The sequence below is a fragment of the Solanum stenotomum genome, chromosome 4, assembly GCF_019186545.1.
Source record: "Solanum stenotomum isolate F172 chromosome 4, ASM1918654v1, whole genome shotgun sequence".
Classification (NCBI taxonomy): Eukaryota; Viridiplantae; Streptophyta; class Magnoliopsida; order Solanales; family Solanaceae; genus Solanum; species Solanum stenotomum.
Window position 1 is genome coordinate 65,032,746 of NC_064285.1, and position 20,544 is coordinate 65,053,289.

At 35.6% G+C, this 20,544-nt stretch overlaps 3 protein-coding genes across 3 annotated transcripts; 1 reads left to right on the plus strand and 2 right to left on the minus strand.

The window, feature by feature from the left end:
- Positions 1 to 3,746: 3,746 nt before the first annotated feature.
- On the minus strand, positions 3,747 to 4,653 carry LOC125862373 (uncharacterized). The gene has a single exon (XM_049542423.1). The coding sequence runs from the start codon at positions 4,587 to 4,589 to the stop codon at positions 3,927 to 3,929; it is 663 nt and encodes a 220-aa protein (XP_049398380.1). The 5' UTR covers positions 4,590 to 4,653; the 3' UTR covers positions 3,747 to 3,926.
- Positions 4,654 to 6,115: 1,462 nt separating this feature from the next.
- On the plus strand, positions 6,116 to 9,581 carry LOC125862981 (phosphatidylglycerophosphate phosphatase PTPMT2-like). Its single transcript, XM_049543120.1, has 6 exons — positions 6,116 to 7,057; positions 7,642 to 7,764; positions 8,526 to 8,619; positions 8,703 to 8,785; positions 8,901 to 8,990; positions 9,078 to 9,581. Exons 1-6 carry the CDS (start codon positions 6,854 to 6,856, stop codon positions 9,330 to 9,332), a joined length of 849 nt encoding a protein of 282 aa, XP_049399077.1. The 5' UTR covers positions 6,116 to 6,853; the 3' UTR covers positions 9,333 to 9,581.
- Positions 9,582 to 10,844: 1,263 nt separating this feature from the next.
- LOC125861952 (mitochondrial-processing peptidase subunit alpha) lies at positions 10,845 to 19,163 on the minus strand. The gene is made up of 13 exons (XM_049541878.1): positions 18,966 to 19,163; positions 17,412 to 17,648; positions 17,026 to 17,322; positions 16,775 to 16,942; positions 16,500 to 16,667; positions 16,315 to 16,395; positions 14,635 to 14,701; positions 13,557 to 13,654; positions 12,278 to 12,350; positions 12,005 to 12,075; positions 11,854 to 11,903; positions 11,266 to 11,378; positions 10,845 to 11,143 (listed from the first exon to the last, which is right to left on the minus strand). The coding sequence occupies exons 1-13, from the start codon at positions 19,002 to 19,004 to the stop codon at positions 11,091 to 11,093; spliced, it is 1,515 nt and encodes a 504-aa protein (XP_049397835.1). The 5' UTR covers positions 19,005 to 19,163; the 3' UTR covers positions 10,845 to 11,090.
- Positions 19,164 to 20,544: the final 1,381 nt, after the last annotated feature.

Here is a 20,544-nt window from a genome sequence, read left to right on the forward strand (position 1 = left end):
ATGGAAGCGAAAAAAATAGTGTGAGTATACGTGATTGTCCCCCAACTCAATATAGAGGTCCTCATTGAGTTTTGGGTGCTCCGGATGCCAGATTCATGGGCTAATACACATGAAAAATTGAGGAATATGCGTGATTCCTAAAAAGTGTCTGTAGATGCGAAAATAGACGCGAAAAATTAGTGTGAGTATACGTGATGGTTCCCCAACTCAATACAGAGGTCCTCATTAAGTTTTTTGAGAAAAAAATTTTGGGTGCTCCGAGCGCCAGATCCATGGGCTAATACACCCAAAAAATTGAGGAATTAGCGCGATTTCTAAATAAGGGCCTGTAGATACGTAAATGGACGCGAAAAAATGATTGTGGTATACGTGATGGTTCCCCAACTCAATACAGCGGTCTTCATAAATTTTTTTGAGAAAATATATTTGGGTTCTCCGTGCGCCAAATCCATGGGCTAATACAAAGAAAAATTGAGGAATTTGTGCGATTCTGAAAAAAGGGCTTGAATATGCAAAAATGGGTGCAAAAAAATGGTGTGAGTATACGTGACCGTCCCCCAACTCAATACAGAGGTCCTCATAAAGTTTTTTTGAAAAAAAGTTTTGGGTGCTCTGGGCGCCAGATCCATGGGATAATACACACGAAAAAATAAGTAATATGTGCGATTACTAAAAAAAGGTCTGTAGATGCGAAAATGGGAGCGAAAAAAATGGTGTGAGTATATGTGATTGTCCCCAACACAATACAAAGGTCCTCTTAAGGTTTTTTGTTAAAAATATATTGGGTGCTCCGGGCGCCAGATCAATGGGCTAATACACATGAAAAATTGAGGAATTTGCGCAATTCCTAAATTAGGGCCTATAGATGCAGAAATTGGCGCGAAAAAAATGGTGTGAGTATACGTGATGATTCCCCAACTCAATACGAAGGTCTTAAATAAGTTTTTTAAGAAAAAAAATTTGATGCTACGGATGCTAGATCCATTGGCTATAATACACACAAAAAATTAAGGATTTGTGCGATTCCTAAAAATGGGCTTGTAGATACGAAAATGAGCGCGAAAAAAATTGTATGAGTATACGTGATGGTTCTCTAACTCAATATGAAGCTCCTCATAAAATTTTTTGAGAAAAAAATTTGAGTGCTCCGGGCACAAGATCCATGGGTTAATACACACAAAAAATTAAGGATTTTTTATGATTCCTTAAGAAGGGCCTGAAGATGTGGAAATGGGCGCGAAAAAATGATGTGAGTATTTGTGATGGTTTCCCAACTCAATACGAGGGTCCTCATTAAGTTTTTTGAGATAATAAATATGGGTGCTCTAAGAACCAGATCCATGGTTTAATAGACACGAAAAATTGAGGAATTTGCCCGATTTCTAAAAAAAGGGCCTATAGATGCGGAAATGGACGCATAAAAAATGGTTGTAGTATACGTGATGGTTCTCCAACTCAATACAGAGGTCCTCACAAAGTTTTTTGAGAAAAAATATGTGAGTGCTCCGGGCGCCAGATCCATGGGCTAATACACACGAAAATTGAGAAATTTGCGTGATTTCTAAAAAAGGGCTAGTAGACGCGGAAATGAGCGCAAAAAAATGGTTTGAGTATACGTGATGGTTCTCCAACTCAATACGGAAGTCCTCAATAAGTTTTTTGAGTAAAAAATTTAGGGTGCTCCAGGCGCCAGATCCATGGGCTAATTAATACACACAAAAACTTGATAAATTTGCGTGATTCCTAAAAAAAGGGCATGTAGATGCAGAAATGGGCGCAAAAAAAATGGTGTGAGTATACGTGATGATTCCTCAACTTAATTCGGAGGTCCTATGAGTCCTATGCCCTCAATTAATCAGGCCTATGGCATGGTAATCGTGATGTGCAAATTCTGGAATTTTAGAGGCAAATCCTGCGTCTACTGGGAGCAGTAATTTTGATATTGCCTTGTTCTCTAGAAGTGGTCCTTCATGGTACAAGCAGAATTAAAATCTTCAGTTTCAAGGGCGTGCTACAAAGGAGGTGTGTTACAAATTAGTGGGATATCCACAAGACTACAACAAGTTCAAAAAGAAAAGGAGTTTAGGCTGGAGTTAATTGATACAACTCAGGTGCTTGGGCTCATAATGTGATATTTGACAGTCACTTTCAAGGGCGTGATCAGTGTGATAGCATGGTTGATACATATAATGTTGTGACTGAAGGGACTGGTCAGAATACAAAGGAAAATAATAGTGTAGTAGTTGAAGCCTATTATAGAAGCCTACAGTAGTGTCCAAGAAAGTTTATTTACCTAATGGTGTAGTAGTTGAAGTCACTCATATTGGATCTAGTAATGTTTCTACAAGGACCTCTTTGTCCAATGTATTGCATTTTCCCCAATTCAAGTTTATCTGATGTTTGTGTCGAAACTAACAAAAGAACTCGGGTGCTCAGTGAGTTTCTTTCCTGATTTTTGCCTCTTTTAGGATCGAAGGGTGAGAGAGATTGGTAGAGAGGAAAATGGACTATACATCCTAACTGGAAATACAAATGTTCAGCATCAAAATAGTGGATGTGCTCTTGCAGTAAAAGAAGCCAACATCTATGGGATATCTGAAGATGTAGATTTGTGGCACAAGATGTAGTCTTGGCATTAGTTCATTAGACCAATTGTGCCTATACCCCCTCAGCAAACTGGGGTGGCTAAGAGAAAACACACACATTTGCTAGAAGTAACAATGGCAATCAGATTTCAAGTTGAGATAACTATCAGGTTTTGGGGTCTGTGTCTTTTAGCTGATGTACATTTAATCAATAGATTACCTATTTCAGTGTTGCAATATATGTCTCCATATGAGGTGTTTTACAACAAAAAAACCTTGTGTCTCACATTTAAGAGTACTTAGTTGTCTCTGTTATGCTAAGGTTGTGCAAGAGCTTGACAAGCTAAAACCAAGGTCTAAGGTTATACACAACACATTTCATGAGAACAAGGCATTCCTTCAAAATGGTTTGCAAATGGTTGTCACGTTGGTGAGGATCTGTTTACGCAGAAGGAAGACCTGAGACCCAGTATGCTTGAATCTCAAAAAGCACACTCTTGATCAATTTAAGTCTGCCACTATATGAAAGAAACTTAGTGGTCTAGCTACTGATTCTAGAGATAATACTATTGATAATAGGCATGCATTGTTGAACAGTAAGCTTCTTTGAGGATAACGGTACCCCTAGATACTTTAAAGGGCATTTCTCCCCTAGTGAAATTCAATTCTTGTAGTAACTACTGCTTAAATTCATCACTCACACCAGCAACATACAGTGAGCTCTTGTCCATATTAGCATGAAGACCAGAAACCTCAGAGGAAAGACTGAATGCTTTCATCATGAGGTGTATAGACACACGTAAAAAGGTCAGTGGCCAGTTTTTCTACCAAAGCATCACACAGACAATAACAACAACAATAACATACCCAACGTAATCCCACAAGTCAAGCCTGGGGAGGGTAGTGTATACACAGACCTTACCCATATCTTGAGAGATAGAGGGGCTATTTCCGATACAGATACACCCATCACATTGATAATAGCCCTTCTATCTCCGATAGACCCATCACATTGATAATAGTTCAACTAATAAGGATACTTCATGATATTAGACAAATGAATGAAATGTTTGAGCTCTAGATTACATCTGCTTGTTCACACATATGAGGAAATCGCAATCAAAACTAAACCTTGCATTTCGTACAATTGAAAAGAAAAACTTAAGCAATCAATCCAATCATCTTTTGATGTACTCAAAACCAAAAATGGTACATATGATATGAAATCTCTATGAGGGAAAAGAAACAACAAAGAAAATACACATTCTACCAATTCCTACAAAAGAACACAAACTATATATAATGTATCACAAAACATCATTTTACTACAAAATTTTTTAGTTAAAAGAGTCTTCTTTTCCTTTTTCTTCTAGCAATCTTTATGTTACCAAGAAAACTAACCCATTTCTGCAAATCTTCTTTCAACAACAAACCTACCAATGCAGCACAACAACAAAACCCTAATGCCCAATCCAAAACCCCTCTTTTCCACACATTAACAGAAAACCCAAAAAGGGTTAAACCCAAACCCCCCAAAAACACATCAATTTCCAATCTTTTCATCAAAATCAACCACAACCCAACACCAAGAATTGCAAAAAACACAACCCCAAATCCCCAATTCATCTTCTTTCTACTTTTTCTTCTTCCCCACCCATCAAAACCACCCGACCCGAAACTAAACCCACCACCTCCACCTCCACCATTTCCACCACCAAATTCCCTTAAAATAGAATCCAATGGCTCTGGTAAAAGCTTGAGCTTTGAAGCAATGAAGTAAGCTGATTCTAGCATTATTTTCGTTGATCTAACAGACCCAGATGGCCTTTTCTTTTTCCAAGCTGATACAATCGGTTTCTGCAAATGCAAATGCAAATGGGGAAGAACCCCATTTCTGGAAAATGGATCGGAATGGTTCACTGCACGATTTCTTGAAGAAAAATCACTGGTTTTTCGAATTGAATTTGGTAAAAGGGAAATATACTTGGCTTGAGTGCTCTGCATTTTCGCTCTAAGAAAATTTTGAAGAGCCAACCGCAACCTTACGGTAATTTTGGCAAAAAAGACAAAGGAAAGGAAAAAAAAAAGGACCGTTGATAGGTTTTAATGGAAAGGATTTTGTGTTTCAAGGGTCAAAAACATATCTAAATTATCTTTTTTATGAGTTGTATTTTTTTTATTTTGTGTATATTAATTTATTATCGAGATGTATTTCAATACCAATAAATCATACTTGAGATATGAAATGGATGAAAACGTGATAGTTTCGGTGTTCTTTTAACCATTAACCAATTATACCTTACTATTGTGTATCAGAGATCGACTAAATTTGAACTTATTGAAAAAAAATGAAAATATGTCAGATGAATTCGTTATAAATATTGTGATCTAGTTCATGGCTTATTAGAAGTAGAATGCATTTTGATGGAATGTATTTTCATGAACGAAAAAATTATAGTTGAATTGGCAATCAAAAAGAACGTTGCTTCTAGTGACCCTAATTGAGGAATTAAGATGCTAATGATTCTTATTCTATCCTATATCAGCGATCTCTTTGAGAAAAAATGATTTGGAGTTTGAAGAAGGGGTGTGAGAAGGAGTTCTTAACCCGCAAAAAAAATTATCCAATTACATTGTTTAAACTCCTAGAATATGACATCTTCAAGAGTTTTTATTTGATTACATCAAAAGGCTCAATGAATTGTGATTTCACTTTTAATTCAGAAGTGATCTCTTTCAGAAAAAATGATTTGGAGTTTGAAGCAGGGGTGTGGAGTTCTTAACCCGCAAAAAAAATTATTCAATTACATTGTTTAAACTCCTAGAATATGCATCCTCAAGACTTTTTATTTCATTATATCGAAAGGCTCAATGAATTGCGATTTCACTTTTGATTCAAATTGTTTCAGGACAAGCAAGTCATTTTTAATAAAAAAGATGAGCTTCAAAAGAGTTAATAATTCAAATTCTTTGGCCTTGTTATTATCCTTATAAAATTTAGCTTATATGAATCATTATTGATTATATATATATCAATAATAGTTATAAAAAAAAATAAGACATAATACACTATTTTAACTTGACGCCAATTTACTTTAAAACCTTTAATTATGAACGTGTATAAATAGACACTTATTAAATTATCATAAAATTGAAAGTAGATATACACATCCTACATAACAAATATCATGTAATTTGCCATTAAGGACACATGTGTCTCACACGATTTGTCATGCATAACACGTATCTATTTATTTGATTTTATGATAGTTTAAATATTTACTCATATGTACACAAAACAAAAGATCATAAATGTCATTTGAGTTTAATTTAAAATATACGTTTATGTATTATATTATATATTCATTTTCAAACATTTATATATATTTTTTTTCAATTTCTTCCAACCAATAGTCACATGCAACTCACGTGACAATTCCTAACTTGGACATTTCTGTAAATATCCTTAATTCCATACCTAATTTATTTGCTTTCATTGCTCTTAATTTCCAAATTTTTTCCACAAATTTCGTTCTACTGGTCCATTTTCTTCTCTTCTAGATTCCTCTCAGTTCAATCTTCGAAAATCTCCAGTTTTCTTACAATTATCAACGAATTACCCCTCAAAATCTCCATTTCTACACAATCTCCTGCTTTTTCTCTCTCGATCATGTAATTTTCACCCAAAATCGTTAACAATTCAATCGCCCAAAAGTATTTTTTCTTTTTATCAGTTTTAGGGTTCAAATCTTTAGCTTCAATCAGTTTAGTTGAGTAGGAATCTCGGAAATGAAGATCGTGTATGGTTTTTGTACAGTTCAGTGTTAATTGTAGACCCCCCAAATTTTCGTTTTGATCAATTTAGGGTTCAATCTTTATCTGCAATCGGTTTGGTTGATTGGGGTTTGTGGAAATGAAGATCGTGTATGGTTTTTTTACAGTTCAATGTTCATTGTAGAACCCCCAAGTTTTCATTTTGATTAATTTAGGGTTCAATTCTTAGCTTTGATAAGTTTAGTCTAACATCAGTTCAGTATTCATTGTATAGAACCCCCAAGTTCTCGTTTTGATCAATTTAGGATTTTAAGTCTTTAGTTGTAATCAGTTTGATTGTTTAGGATTTCGGAAATGAGGAATTTTCATCTAGCATGTGATAGATTTGTTTGATTTATGTATAGTTCAGTATTCGGTGTAGATGCCGTTGTTTTGATCAATTTAGGGTTCAATTTTTAGCTTTGATCAGTTAAGTGGATTCAGAGTTAGTGGAAATGAAGATTGTGGAATTGGATGGCTCGTTAATAGAAGGTGATGGTAAGTGTGTGAACACTGAGAGACGGGTGATTGTTGGTGTTGATGCTAAGAGAGTGTTGGTTGGAGCCGGAGCTCGGATCCTCTTCTATCCGACACTTTTGTACAATGTTTTTCGTAACAAAATTCAGTCGGAGTTCAGATGGTGGGATCAAATTGATCAGGTTTACTTCATCCTTAACATAAGTTTACACTCCTTTCCCTAAAAAGAATGAGAGTCTAGAACACCTAGGTCAATGCATTTTATTTTTTCAATGATCTCTCAATTTTTCAAAGTAAAATTGCATATTAAGAAATTATGTACTGTGTGATTCCATAGTTGTAAGACATTTGATGGATGTTTGAGAAAATCGTTGTAGAAAACTTTTGGACTCGCCAAAAAATGCCGTTGTCTTTGCAGATAGATGATTGCCAGATAATGGGTTCATCTAGTCCAATTTGACTGTTTTTATCTATGGAAATGCTGGGGAAAGAGTGAATTTTATTGGTCTGTTATTGTAATTTTCAATATATTATATTCTTTTGTATAGGGATGAGTTGTTGTGTGCAATAACTTATCCTTTAGTTGCTTGCGCATTTGCAACTTTGAAGAAGTAAGGAAATTGCCTCCTCCTGTTCCTGCCTCCCCACCCCGCTCTCATAATGAAAAGTCTAAAGGGAGAAATAAACAATTACTTCTCATTTGTCCTCCATTAGTTTAATATGTTGTGGTCGATGCCTTTGTGACTCTGCTTTTTTGTTTGTTCAGTTTCTCCTTCTTGGAGCAGTACCATTTCCATCGGATGTCCCTCGGTTGAAGCAGCTTGGTGTTGGTGGTGTAATAACGCTGAATGAACCTTATGAAACTTTGGTACCATCATCATTGTACCATGTGAGTGATACATGAGTTGAATATAATCCATTTTCGTGTGATTGATTGTTGTAAATTTTGGTCGTCTTTAATTGGATAATTTCTATAGTCATAATATGTGATTATATTCTCGATAAGCTTTTTCTCCTGAGAATCTTTCAGACTACGATCGTTTTTTCAGTAGCTCAATTAAAATTTGCTTAGTTTGTTAATTGGTGTGTGCATATAGCAGGGTGTTAGTTTTCGTTTCTCACAAATTTGACATTAGTATTTTTCTTCTTTTGTCAACAAGAACAAAAGTATCTTTTATTTCCAAATGACATGATAAAATCTTCAGGGTGTTGCTCAGGATACCCAGAGTGACATGTTGACACATCCTCTGTTGTAGGGTGTTAAAGATTTCCTTTCATGAATGAGTAGGCAGTTTATGAGCATCAAAGAGTAAACAATCTTCCGTCATTGAAACTTCACAGTTTTGATCTCATATGATATCGATCAGTAAATACACGTTTCTCTATTTCTGATATCCCATATTTCACTACCTGAGGTGGACACCACCTTCTGCCTGTATTATATAAAGACACGGAACAGGTTTCCCCCTTCCTCCCATCTCTGCAACTACAGTGTGCTGCAGAGGTCGGTATCTTCAAGAGACTCCTCGATACCCTTTACAATTTGTTTGATTCTTTTTTATCCTTTTTAATTTGATACTGTTGTTAATGCATAGTAGAAATGGGTTTCGCGCGTAGAGGTGTATTCACATTCCTATACTCTAATTTCAGGCACATGGAATAGACCATCTCGTTATTCCAACCAGAGATTATCTTTTCGCACCCTCGTTCGTGGATATAAACCGAGCAGTAGATTTTATTCACAGTGAGTGATTGTCATTTATCTTCTGTATTATTGACTTATTGTAGGGCCCTTCCTCACTTCCTTTTTTTGCTTCTCTGTTGCAGGGAATGCATCCTGTGGTCTGACTACTTATGTGCATTGCAAGGCCGGAAGGGGAAGGAGCACAACCGTTGTGCTTTGCTATTTGGTAGCTACCTTAACCCAATATAAAGCCATTTGTTTTCTGTGTGGATATTGTTTCTTGGGCAGCTAATTTTTTAACTTTCAAATGACTAAAAGGTTGATTCTTTCACTAATTTTAGGTCGAATATAAGCACATGACTCCTGCTGCAGCGCTGGAATTTGTCCGTTCCAGAAGACCTAGAGTTTTATTGGCTCCTTCTCAATGGAAGGTAAAGAATATTTTGAGTAAATTTTCTGCTCCATTGTGCAACATAGGAAGTTTATCTGTGTGTCAACATATCTTTTTCGTTAAACAGGCTGTTCAAGGATTCAAGCAGCAGCGAATGGCATCTTCTCCACTCTCTAGTGACGCTGTGTTGATCACTAAAGCAGATCTTGAAGGGTACCATTCTTCTTCTGATGATAGTCATGGTAAGGAGCTAGCTCTTGTGCCCCGAATCGCAAGAACACAACCAATGATAGCTCGATTATCCTGCCTCTTTGCGTCACTGAAAGTATCCAGCAGCTATGGACCCATCACCAGGCAACTGACCGAGGCACGTGCCTGCTAACTGCTGCACACTCATCAGCACTCATCAGCAGAGCTTCCTTGTACAGAATAGGTCTCTGCTTAAATAAGTTCCCAAGAGCTTTTTATCTTTGATTCTGTAAGAGTTTAACATCAACGGATTCTGAATACAGAAAAAAAAAACTGTTGAATGGGTCTTTCAACATTGTATAAACATGTGCAGAGTGTATGACTTTTGGTTTCATTTGTAAATATTTGGGTCATTATCACTCCCTCCATTTCAATTTATGTTAACATAGTTCAAATTGATACAGAGTTCAAGAAAAAATTAAGACTTGAGAAACTTTTTTTTAGTCATCGCGGTATAGCATTTGAAGCAAGAAAACTTTGAAACTTGTGACCTCAAACATGCTATAATATTTGTATGGTTATAAAAGTATACTATTAGTCAAGGTGTTTTGTTCACACTTAGATTAATTCATCAATATTTACATAGCCATGATTTTGGCATTATGCTAAACGAAATAGTTTCAATTTTACAATAAATCCGATCCGAAGTAAAGTAAGTTGAATTGAATGTCTTTTATATAGCCGACAGAGACTTTTCATATCTTATCTTATCCTATACCTAATGAAAAGAAGTTTGTACAGAAAAATTATGGAGTGCCACAACTTTTAATCGTTTTGTTGCAATGCAATAATAGAGCTAAATTCTTATATTCAATAATTTATTATAAAGTATTTTAAAATGAGACATTATAAATTTAAATAAAGGTGAAGAGTAAGTGTAAATTTACTCAAAAATAAAGATCAACAAAGAAAGTTGTTATTGATATATAAGATGAAGTTCGAGATCATTTGAACACATGAAAGAAAAGGAACACAGATGCCTCAATAAGGAGATACAAGAGGTTAGCAGTGATAACTATAGCCTATAAGTAGAGATAGAAGTAGATCGAAGAATAATTATGGTTAATTGATTAGACCAGACATAACATATTTTTAACGCACAAAGAACATGATGCTACTAGATAAGGAGAAGAAAGCATGAAAGCCAAAGCTCAAAGCAAAAAGTCAATAAATATTCGCAAACGTTTTCTCTCTTGTGTGAAAACAGGAGGGATTTTTGTCTAATTTCTTCAATTCTTAATTTATCACTATTATTAATGGGTTTTTTTTACTTTGGATATCTCACTATTTTTTATATCAATGCTTCTCTTTTCCAAGTATTTTCAATTAAAAATTACTTCACTTCTGTATTTTTAAAACATTTTTCTTGAGACAAGAATTAATCAAAAACCACTTCTCTACCTCAAACAAGGCAGAGGTAAAGCATACGTACACTCGACTCTTCTCAGATCTCATTTGTAAGATAAGATGACACTAAGTATGTTGTTTTTATTATACCAACTCCCAAGGCTAATTAATATCCATCAACCTTGGTATAAATTCATTGGATTCACAATATTAAGATAAAATTAGTATTTCTGCCCATTTTGGGTAAAGAGGAATTCTCAAAATTGTTAACTAGAGAAATCTGATGACTTCCAGCTGCAGCAGTAATGCCCTATGACATTATGTCATCAAATATCAAAGAAAGCTGAATGAATTACAAACTGTATACACAAAAACCATGTGCCCAGATGCTCTTTATCTCAAAGCTTTGACAGAGTTGAATTATCGATAGCTCGTAACCCCTCTTATTTTCCGAAAATTACAGCCACACGCGTAAAGATTTTCTAAAAACCTAAAAAATAACAGCATGAAAGTCCTGCTGTGTACTTCGTAGTTGACAATTGATTTATTTGGAACGGAACCTGCTGCTGACTGCATCGTATGATGGGAGGGAGAGAACTGCGATTTTGAAGTAAAATGAGTAAACCCACGGGAAGTCGAGAGAAACAAATAATTATAAAGAAGGATTCACAATATCAGTCACTTTCAATAGAAACAAATAATTGTAAAGAAGGATTTACCATCTCCATAGGATGCCATGGTCAGAGGAGAAGAAATAAGCTTCTGCACAACGGAAGCAATATCTTTTGCTGAAACTGCATCAATGGCTTTCAAGAAATGCTCCACTGGTTTCCTGAGGACCCAAAAGCAATTGGCATAGAAAATCTTTGTAAGTACTAATTTGATCAGAGAGGTACAACGATCGATCATACGTGAAGAGGCCCGGGAGAGGGAAACGGGAGGGGGGGTCCTTTTTCTGGACAAAGGAAGAACACCATTTTGATCTCTTAGGGTCATATACAATATCCGCGGCAAAATGGGTCTTTGAATGGAATTTTTAATATAGGGAGGACAAAGCCTGAATACAAAGTTTCCTCAGATTTTCTTGATATATATTGGGAAAACAAATTTTATGATTAGCCAATCCAATGGAAGGTCAACGTAAACCACCTAATCTATTTATTAGGTGGCACCAGTTTCTCAGATTCAAACAACGTAATATGGGCAATCCGTAGAAAACTTCCAAGCGAACAATGTTCATTCAGAGCAGCAATTTTTTTAAATAATTAAGTCAGTTAGGTGAACATTAGAAACAAGTGTGTATATACCTCTCTCCATATGTCAAAAGTTGTCTGCCGATATCTTCTGATGCAACCATCTACAAATTAGACATCAGCAGTAAGCACGTATATTATACAACATACATCCTTCTGCAAATCCAAGCCAATACAATATAGCAATTGATTTAATATTACATACCCGGGATTCCAAGTTCATCAGAATGGCAGACTTTGTAGCCTGTTTAGCACGGTTTAGCTGTACTTGGTCAACTGTGTGAAATGAGCAGAGGCAAAGCCACAAAATAGCAATCAGTAACAGGATAATAATGGTGGTGGAAAATTGCATTGGCATATCGATGGACTTCTTTAGTTTGAAAGAATACTTCCTCTGGGGAAGTAACAAAATTAGGCAGAAAATTCAACATAAATTTAGGGAAAACAAAGTAATAAAGTTCAGAATTATATGTCAAACCTTCACTAGGGTTTGCTACTGCAATAAGCTCTTTAACTGCTACATCAACAGCTTGAGGCCCAAAATCAGAGCTCTGATAACACAAACACCCAAAAGAGAGAGACTAAGCTTTGCAATTTAAGAAGTCGCTATTTCTTGTAGAAGTAACACAACATGAATCCGAAAGTGCTTCATAGATGGAACTCTGTTGGCATATGCAATGGTGAGTCACCCACATAAACAACAAAACAATAGAGTGACAAGGTTTCAATCATTTGCCCACAATGGAGGAAACAACAACCTAACAAAACTAAGCCCTCATTTGTTTGCACTCAATGAATGTGTAAACATAATTATTCATATCTCAATTAAGTTTGTTCTTTAAATCTGAATCTTGATCCTTCAGATCTTAATCATCAAGCGAGTTTTTTATTTTATTTTACAATCACTTAAATAGGTATGAATAGATCTGAATGATTAAGATGTATAACAAAATTTTGATATCAATAAGGTGTTCATCAAGGATTTTCTAGAAAGATGACAGTTCAACTTTCACAGCTAGCCGCCACTGTCTACCATTATCAACTACCACTACTTGCAACCACAATCCTCAGCCACAACACCTATGCTGCCAATATCGCTGTTTGTCATCCCCACCACCAACCACCATTATCACAACCACCACCAATAACTATGAACGATCAATTGATAACCATCAACCACCACTATATATCACCAACTACTGGCATCATTCAACACAATTATTAGCCGCCGCCACCACCCACTAGCTACTATCCACAAGCAACACCATCTCAATCAACATCCACAACCAACATCAATGGCAATAATATTGTTTAAAAGGTAAGGTAAAAAAGCTACGTAAGTTTGTGACATTTCTATACCAATACCACAAGCACATTTCCATTATATCACAAGAAAATTTAGCAAGACAGATTTGTACTTCGCATAGATTATTGTTAGCCATTAAGATCTGGATACTAAAACATCAAGCCACCCATAATGACAAGATAATTCAAATGATAAATACTAAATAGTAACCTATTCAGCAAGGTAGGGAGGAAAGGGGAAGAGAAAGAAAAAGGGTCTGGATGAAAATGATGCATAAGAGAGACAAACAAACGCAAGTTACCAGATCAAACATTTAGTTTGAAGACGGTGATAGCATTGATAGGAATCATTGTATCTTTCTTTTTTTTTTTTGAAACTAGAATCATTGTATCTTTGTTTGAAATATAAACGGATAGATAAGCAATAATTAAATCATCATAGGGCTTATTACCGTAGTTCCTTGAATTCCAAACAACCCAGTGTTATTGTAAATGCTGCTGAATGCAGAGAATGCGTGAATCTGCGGGTACTGGTTTAAGACACGAAGATCTGCTCATCATTGTGGAAAATCATGTAAGTATGTGAATGCAAGAACTAGGAGAAAATCATATTTCCAAAATTAAATGAGTAAATATACAAATTCCAACTTTGTGACCAATAACCAAGTACATATCCATCTGATTATCGAACTATCACCAAACAATTGCATTTAACTTACTAATTTATGAGTGTCAAATGAGTATGTTTCCTTTTGAGTTTTAAGTAAATGTTAACCCGTCTATGTGAAACAGCACAGACTATGTTAACAAGACTCCATATGAAGAAGACACAATGGAGTACCAAATCCATCTTTTGAAAATGTTCAACATGGGGAACACAATAGAGGGTAAACAAGGGAGATGATGCCACCAGAAACTGAATTTAGAAGGAAGAAAGGAATGGAGATCAGGAGAACAGGGTCATCACTAAATCATGATTGCACCAGGGAGAGGTAGCCAGGAATGTCTGTGTCTTCAAAAAAGATCAATATGAAGCAGAAGATTGCAGTGGAACTGAAAGGCTCTGAATGATCCCAATAAAATAGTTATGATGAAACCAACTGTGTAAAAATGCAAGTCGTCAATGGTCTGCCTACAAAATTAAAGATAAGGTGAACATTATGATTGCACGAAACTTATGGGGTTATTTTTGGACGAAGTTTACATTTTCTTATTCCATAGAATCCACCAAAGGAATACAGCAGCATGTTAACTTCAACAGGATTGTCTTTCAACAAAGTAGAAAGAAAGCTTGGAAGTGAATCTACTGTCTTGTTGTCCAGTAAGAACAGAAAGAAATTGATGGGCATTTGAGAGCATTGAGAAATCAATCTGGAGCATTAAAGAGCTTCTTTATTTGTGCAGAGAAGAACTTTGGAAAGCTCAAAGCTGAACAGTACATATTATAAATTCTGACGAACCTCTTTGGGGCTATCATTTCTGGAATTACTTCAGATTATATAAGAAAAGTAAAGACTGAGAAAAGCTTACATAATCTTGAGTACATCCCTTTTCCAGGACCGCCAGCTGAGAAAGATCCACCTCCTCCCATAAGCATCTGTTAAGTCCTCAAAATTAATAATTACATTCCAAAACCCACATATTATCACACGGACAAAGACAGAAAACCAAACTATAAAATCAGATGAATGTTCAAAACTATCAAAGCAACAAAGTTTTTCTAATTTTCTAATTCATGATACATCTTAACAAATTAGGTCCCAAATTTCCTGATTAAACATGTATTACGAAGTAATCTTCATCCAAGTAGAGACTAACATCTGCACACATACGTCTCTCTTTTCAGTTCTTTTTTTTTTTGGATTATTAACATCTCTTTTTGGGGTTGGTGATGCATATGCATATGTTCCCTATAAGTTTGTTGAAATGTTGAGCTAATGGGGTTTACAAATGGGTAATGACTTGACAAGATCTAAAGCTTAAAAGAGACTCAATGGAAATTAATTGATGAAAAAGTAAGGAATCCCTTCAGCATCCCTCAGGGATCACACCATACAGTTGGAATTGCATAACACAAGCTGAAAAAGCATAAGAAATGTTGAATCATAAATTGTATTGGAAGCATTAGGATATTGTATAGAAGCTCTAATGTCAAATCCTACTCAAACACTCCTAAAGGGTCAATAAACCAACTACTAAACAAAGATTTTGTATCAGAGGGATCATACTGTAAGTCCAAAACCATTACAATGCTCTTTATAAGCTTTAAGGCCCAGTCCTACTCCTTCAAGGGTCAATAAACAAACTGGTAAACAAACACTGCTAATGTAACACCTATATTTCTATACAAACTCAACATTACAAAAATAATTACAAAAATATAACAAGACTCCATAAACAAAACTAAATTCATATTTTGCAGAATATTCAAAAAAAGAGCAATAAAACCTTAATCCTGAAAGCAGGCAGGAACCTGTAAATCTTAATAGATTTGAGGACAAATACAAATAGGAACATATTAAAGTAAGACTTTTAAAATATATTAAAATGCTCAGCTTATGCCATCAATTTAATTATGTAAGCCCACAAAATGCTGACATTTGGGAACTATTTCATCTCGAGTATATTATAAACTGCATCAATTTCAAAAGCAAGAATTTTTTTTAGTTCAATATTTGTTGGAATTGACACTTAAGAACTATTTTATCATGTTAGACTAGCCTCACATATATATATATATATATAGATCTATTGTACAATATTTCAAAAGTTTCTTGATATGGTTCTATAGGCAATATTTTATGCTTTTCCATTTCCTGAGATTGTTTGAATTTGAAAGTTAACCTTTGTTGTTAGGCCAACTGGGAGATGGAAAGGGAAGTGCAAGAAAATTCAATTTTTTCTACATTTTTGTGCATTTGATAGGATATAAGTTGTTGGACCTATGAGAAAATCCTTCCTGCCAAAGTTGTAAGATTGTAAAACACATGCAATTCATACTTAAAATATCATTTTTCCCTTTTCCAATAACTAAAATAAATGGCCACATACGATTTTCCTTCTCCTTTGTTAATTCATTTACATGATTTGTTTTATTTGACATTTTCCAAGAAGCACATCACAAACCATCCTGTGAATATCCAAATGGGCCTGATAGGTAAAATCTGGTGCAGTCTAAACATTCGAAGAATTTAAATGAAACCTGTGTACCTGAAGAACTGTTAAAGTCATTGTTTCTTTTTCAGACATCCAGCCACCGGGAACTTCAAAGGCAAGGGCAAAATGAGTCATCTGGGTTAAGAGGGGGCATAGAAAAGTGTTAGACGCAGAACACACACGTATGTAAAGAGGATATGGGGGGAGGGAGAGATAAAAAAGACGTTTCAGATACATACCTCTGCATCGGCTTGACAGCGGTAATCTCCTCCCACGTACACAGGTTTAGGCTCCTCAGTGGCGGCCGCCTTAGGTAAATCAGACAGAAGAGGTTCTGCAACTTTTAAGAATTCTTCATGTTCAACACCAGATGCAGCAAGAACCATCCGAGGAGCAGTATAATTCTCCTGTAAGAAGGAAAACCAGTTTAAAAACAGAAGTTCCTCTGCAAAATAAGTAGTAAAAAGAGGATGTGGGAAGACCAGTGGAGGGAGATCAGGGTTTTGACACTCACAGCTACAAACTCCTCCAGCACTGTGCTGTTTAACCTGTTTATTGTAGCTTCTGTGGCCATCAGAGAATTCCCATATGGACCAGCATAACCAGCGGAATGAACTGCCTCCAAAAGCAAGTGTTGAGGGTTTTTGGAGTACTCGCTAATCTCAGCTTTAACCTTCTCAAGCTGCAAGGCGAATATTATTCTCAGAAAAAACAGTTTGAAAGCTGTTTCAAGGAAACACCAAAGATGACCAAGAAGAGGGAAACCTGTTCTTTAACTTCCCAATCCAGGAATGCAGGATTTCTAACACAGTCAACAAGCATCTCCACCATTTGTGGTACATAAGTTTTCAAAGCATCATAAGTGTAGATCATATGCTCTCGTGAGGCTGAAGCTGTTACATTACCACCAATTGCTTCAATTTCTCGTACAATACGCAAGTGACTCCGGTTTAATGTGCTTTTGAAGGCCATGCGTTCCAAGAGGTGTGTGGCTCCATATGAAGCTGGTGTCTCGTAAATAGAGCCACAGTCAACATAGAGGCCAATTGAGGCAGCAGGGTTCTGGATTCAATAAAGTAGAACCATAATTAGAAACTGCAGTAAAGGTAATTCAAAGTGAATTCAGTTGTAAAAAAATCCAGGATTCATACCACCGATGCTTCAGAGGCCACTTTGAGACCATTGGCGAGAGTCGTTATCTGAGTCTTTGCAGGTTCTACATAATCAGGTAATGGCGGTGAGAGTTTAACATCATTGAGGGGGAAATCCAAGGGAGTCACTGAACTTGACGTATCACCAGTTATCCAACTAAAAAGACCTCCAGATGGCTTGGTTGCAACAGCAGCTGAACTTGAAAATCTTGTCAAGACCCTGTTGCCTTGACGTGCCTACAATGCTTTATACTTTCAGAAAATGCGTAATCTAATGATTATCTTTTCATGAACATGAAGTTGATAGCAAAACCACATCAGAATGCATCAAACAGAAAGTACGAATTCTACTTCAACCTTTTATTAAATAAAAAATACCCTATGCCCAACCCCTCTCCCCAAGAGTCAATAGTGATCCTTCCTCAATTTACTCCCTTGGTGACTCGAACCGCCAACCTCAACGTTGGACATGGAGAGTGATTCAACTTCAGTACCCATCCCTTATCGCATCAATTCTACTCTTAGATAAACCAGAACAATGTTCCGTAATACTAACTTTTCACAGTCTAATTCAACCTACTTAGAGCAGAATTAGCTTTAAAACTTGGTCCTTTTTCTAAATTTCCCTCCATTACTCATAAATGCTCCCAAATTCTTTTCACAATGCAACTTCCACCCATAAAAATGAAATATTTTGTATACCCCATTTATAGCAATACAATGAATTCCCAGCTGTAATACCAAACCACCAAAATCGTGGGACGGTGATCATAGTGGTTAATGAAGCGGGTTGAGAACTATAAGGCCTCGGGTTTCAAATGCTGGCCAGCAGAGACAAAAAAAATACTAGGTGATTTCTTTTTATTTGTCCTAGTCTAGGTGGACAGAGTTAGCCAATAATTGTTGCTGGCGGGAGCTGAGAGGTCAAAGGTATCCCGTGGAATTAGTCAAAGTGCACACAAGTCAGCCCGAACACCACGGTTATCACAAAAATAAATGATCAAATAGTTGCACCCAAGGGTGTGGCCTAATGGTCAAGGAAGTGTGTTGAGACCTATGAGGTCTCGACAAATTCCAATAGAGACAACCCAGGTGATTCCTTACCATCTATTCTAGGTAGCCTTGGTGGACATAGTTACATGTTACCTGGTAGGAGGTCGCATGTATTCGTATAATTAGTCGATTAGTCGAGTTGCGAGTAAGTCAGTCCAAACACCACATTTATAATAAAAAAATGATCAAATCAATGCCTTTTATCAGATAAATTTTGTTTACTAAATTTGAAAAACAGAGAAATGAACTCTACCTGCCATACATGATTAAACTCAATATATTGCATCTAATAAATTTATCCAATAAATAACATAGCCGTCATATCGACAAAAAAACGACCTAAGATCAGATCCAAAGATCTAACTAGATATCTGCAGAATCGATTTTATGAATCTAACAATAACACAAGAAAAAACATTGCGCTAAAATTAATTACAGTTTATATGTAGACTTTTTCACATATCTGCGTGTGAAAAAAAAATTAAAAAAAATATGGCTGACCTTAAGAGAGCTGAGGCGAGACGATGCACATCTGTACATTTTGACGGTGATGATCGGAGAACTGAGTAGAGCTTCGGGAAGATGAGAAAAGCGATTTTGTAGGGAAAAAAAATCAGTGAAAAATGAAGCTGCGGGGAAGAAGAGCAAATATTTGGGTGTATTGGAATTTGGAAAAGTTGAGAAACTTTCTTTGATGGGCTTTTGCAAGAATGTAAATAGCCCATTGGGCTAAGGGATAATTGGGTGGGCTAAGTCACTTTTGGAAATGTTTTCTAAAAAAAAAATATAGGTTTAACAAACATAAAAATCATATTTGTATGTTATAATTATAGTTTGTATAATTACGCTCCATAGCAAACTTTATATTTTCTATGGCTATTAATCTGTATATTATGGTATACATATACATAAAAATTTGTATTTGTATATTTTTGTATACAAACTAAACCATAGTAATTGTATATAAACAAAATTACTACATATATACAATACATATGTATATCGAATGGGTCTATTGTATATTTCGGTATATAAATGGGTCCTGCAATTAATTTTTATACAACACATATGTATACTGAATGGGTCTATTTGTATATTCGGTATACAAATGGGTCCTGCAATTAATTTTTATATGTGTATACCGAATGGGTCTATTTGTATATTTCGGTATACAAATGGGATGGCAAAAAACATGGAATATTTGCTGCGAATTACAAATAAAACAAACTATGGCTATAACATTTAATTTGAATTAATAGTTTGTTATTTCATACAATTTTCCCTAAAAAAAACGAGTTTTCCAAATATATTTTTTTGTGTGTTCGGTGGTAAGTAAAAAATATTATTCTAAAAGTATTTGTATATATAGTTTAGACAAATAGAATGAAAGGTGGAGGTAGGGGTCGGGATGAGGGATATGGTTGGATTGAAGATAAGGCGTGTTGGAGAATGAGGGCTAAGGGGGATTGAAGATGAGGCGTGTTGGAGGGTGGAGAGAACATAATCAATGTGAACTGCTACATGGGGAACTTGTTTTTTTCTATGTTCGTTAGGAAAGTCATTTTTCTTAAACTGATTTTTTTAGAGAAAATGTTTTTTAAAAAAATTGCCCCCAAAGCCTAGCTTGAGTGGCAAAAGATGGAGGATTTGTCGCTTAGGTGGCAAGTTTAAGCTCCACGCCACGCAAAAGGAAGCTTGGTATATTTAAGTGGAGAAGGGTAGAGGAGCGGGCCCATTATCCACCAAGTTTAGAATGTTGTGATTGATCCAAAGGGCGGATCACAGACGGATTTCTCGATTATCAAAAAAATTGACAAATCAAAAATGAGAAAATTGGAAACTCCATACTGAACACACCAACCGAGCTACACTCAACTTGTGGAAGTTATACATTTGACCACTTGATCAAAAATATTTAAAATTGTTAGTCAATAAGTAGACGGAAAACTATTTTGGTTAATTTTCTTTTAGACAATCTTTTCATTTGAGAAAATATCAAACTATGGTCTAAAATTTTTAAATTATTATAAAATGACATGATGGTCTAAAATTTTATGTATAAGATCAAGAAATATATTAG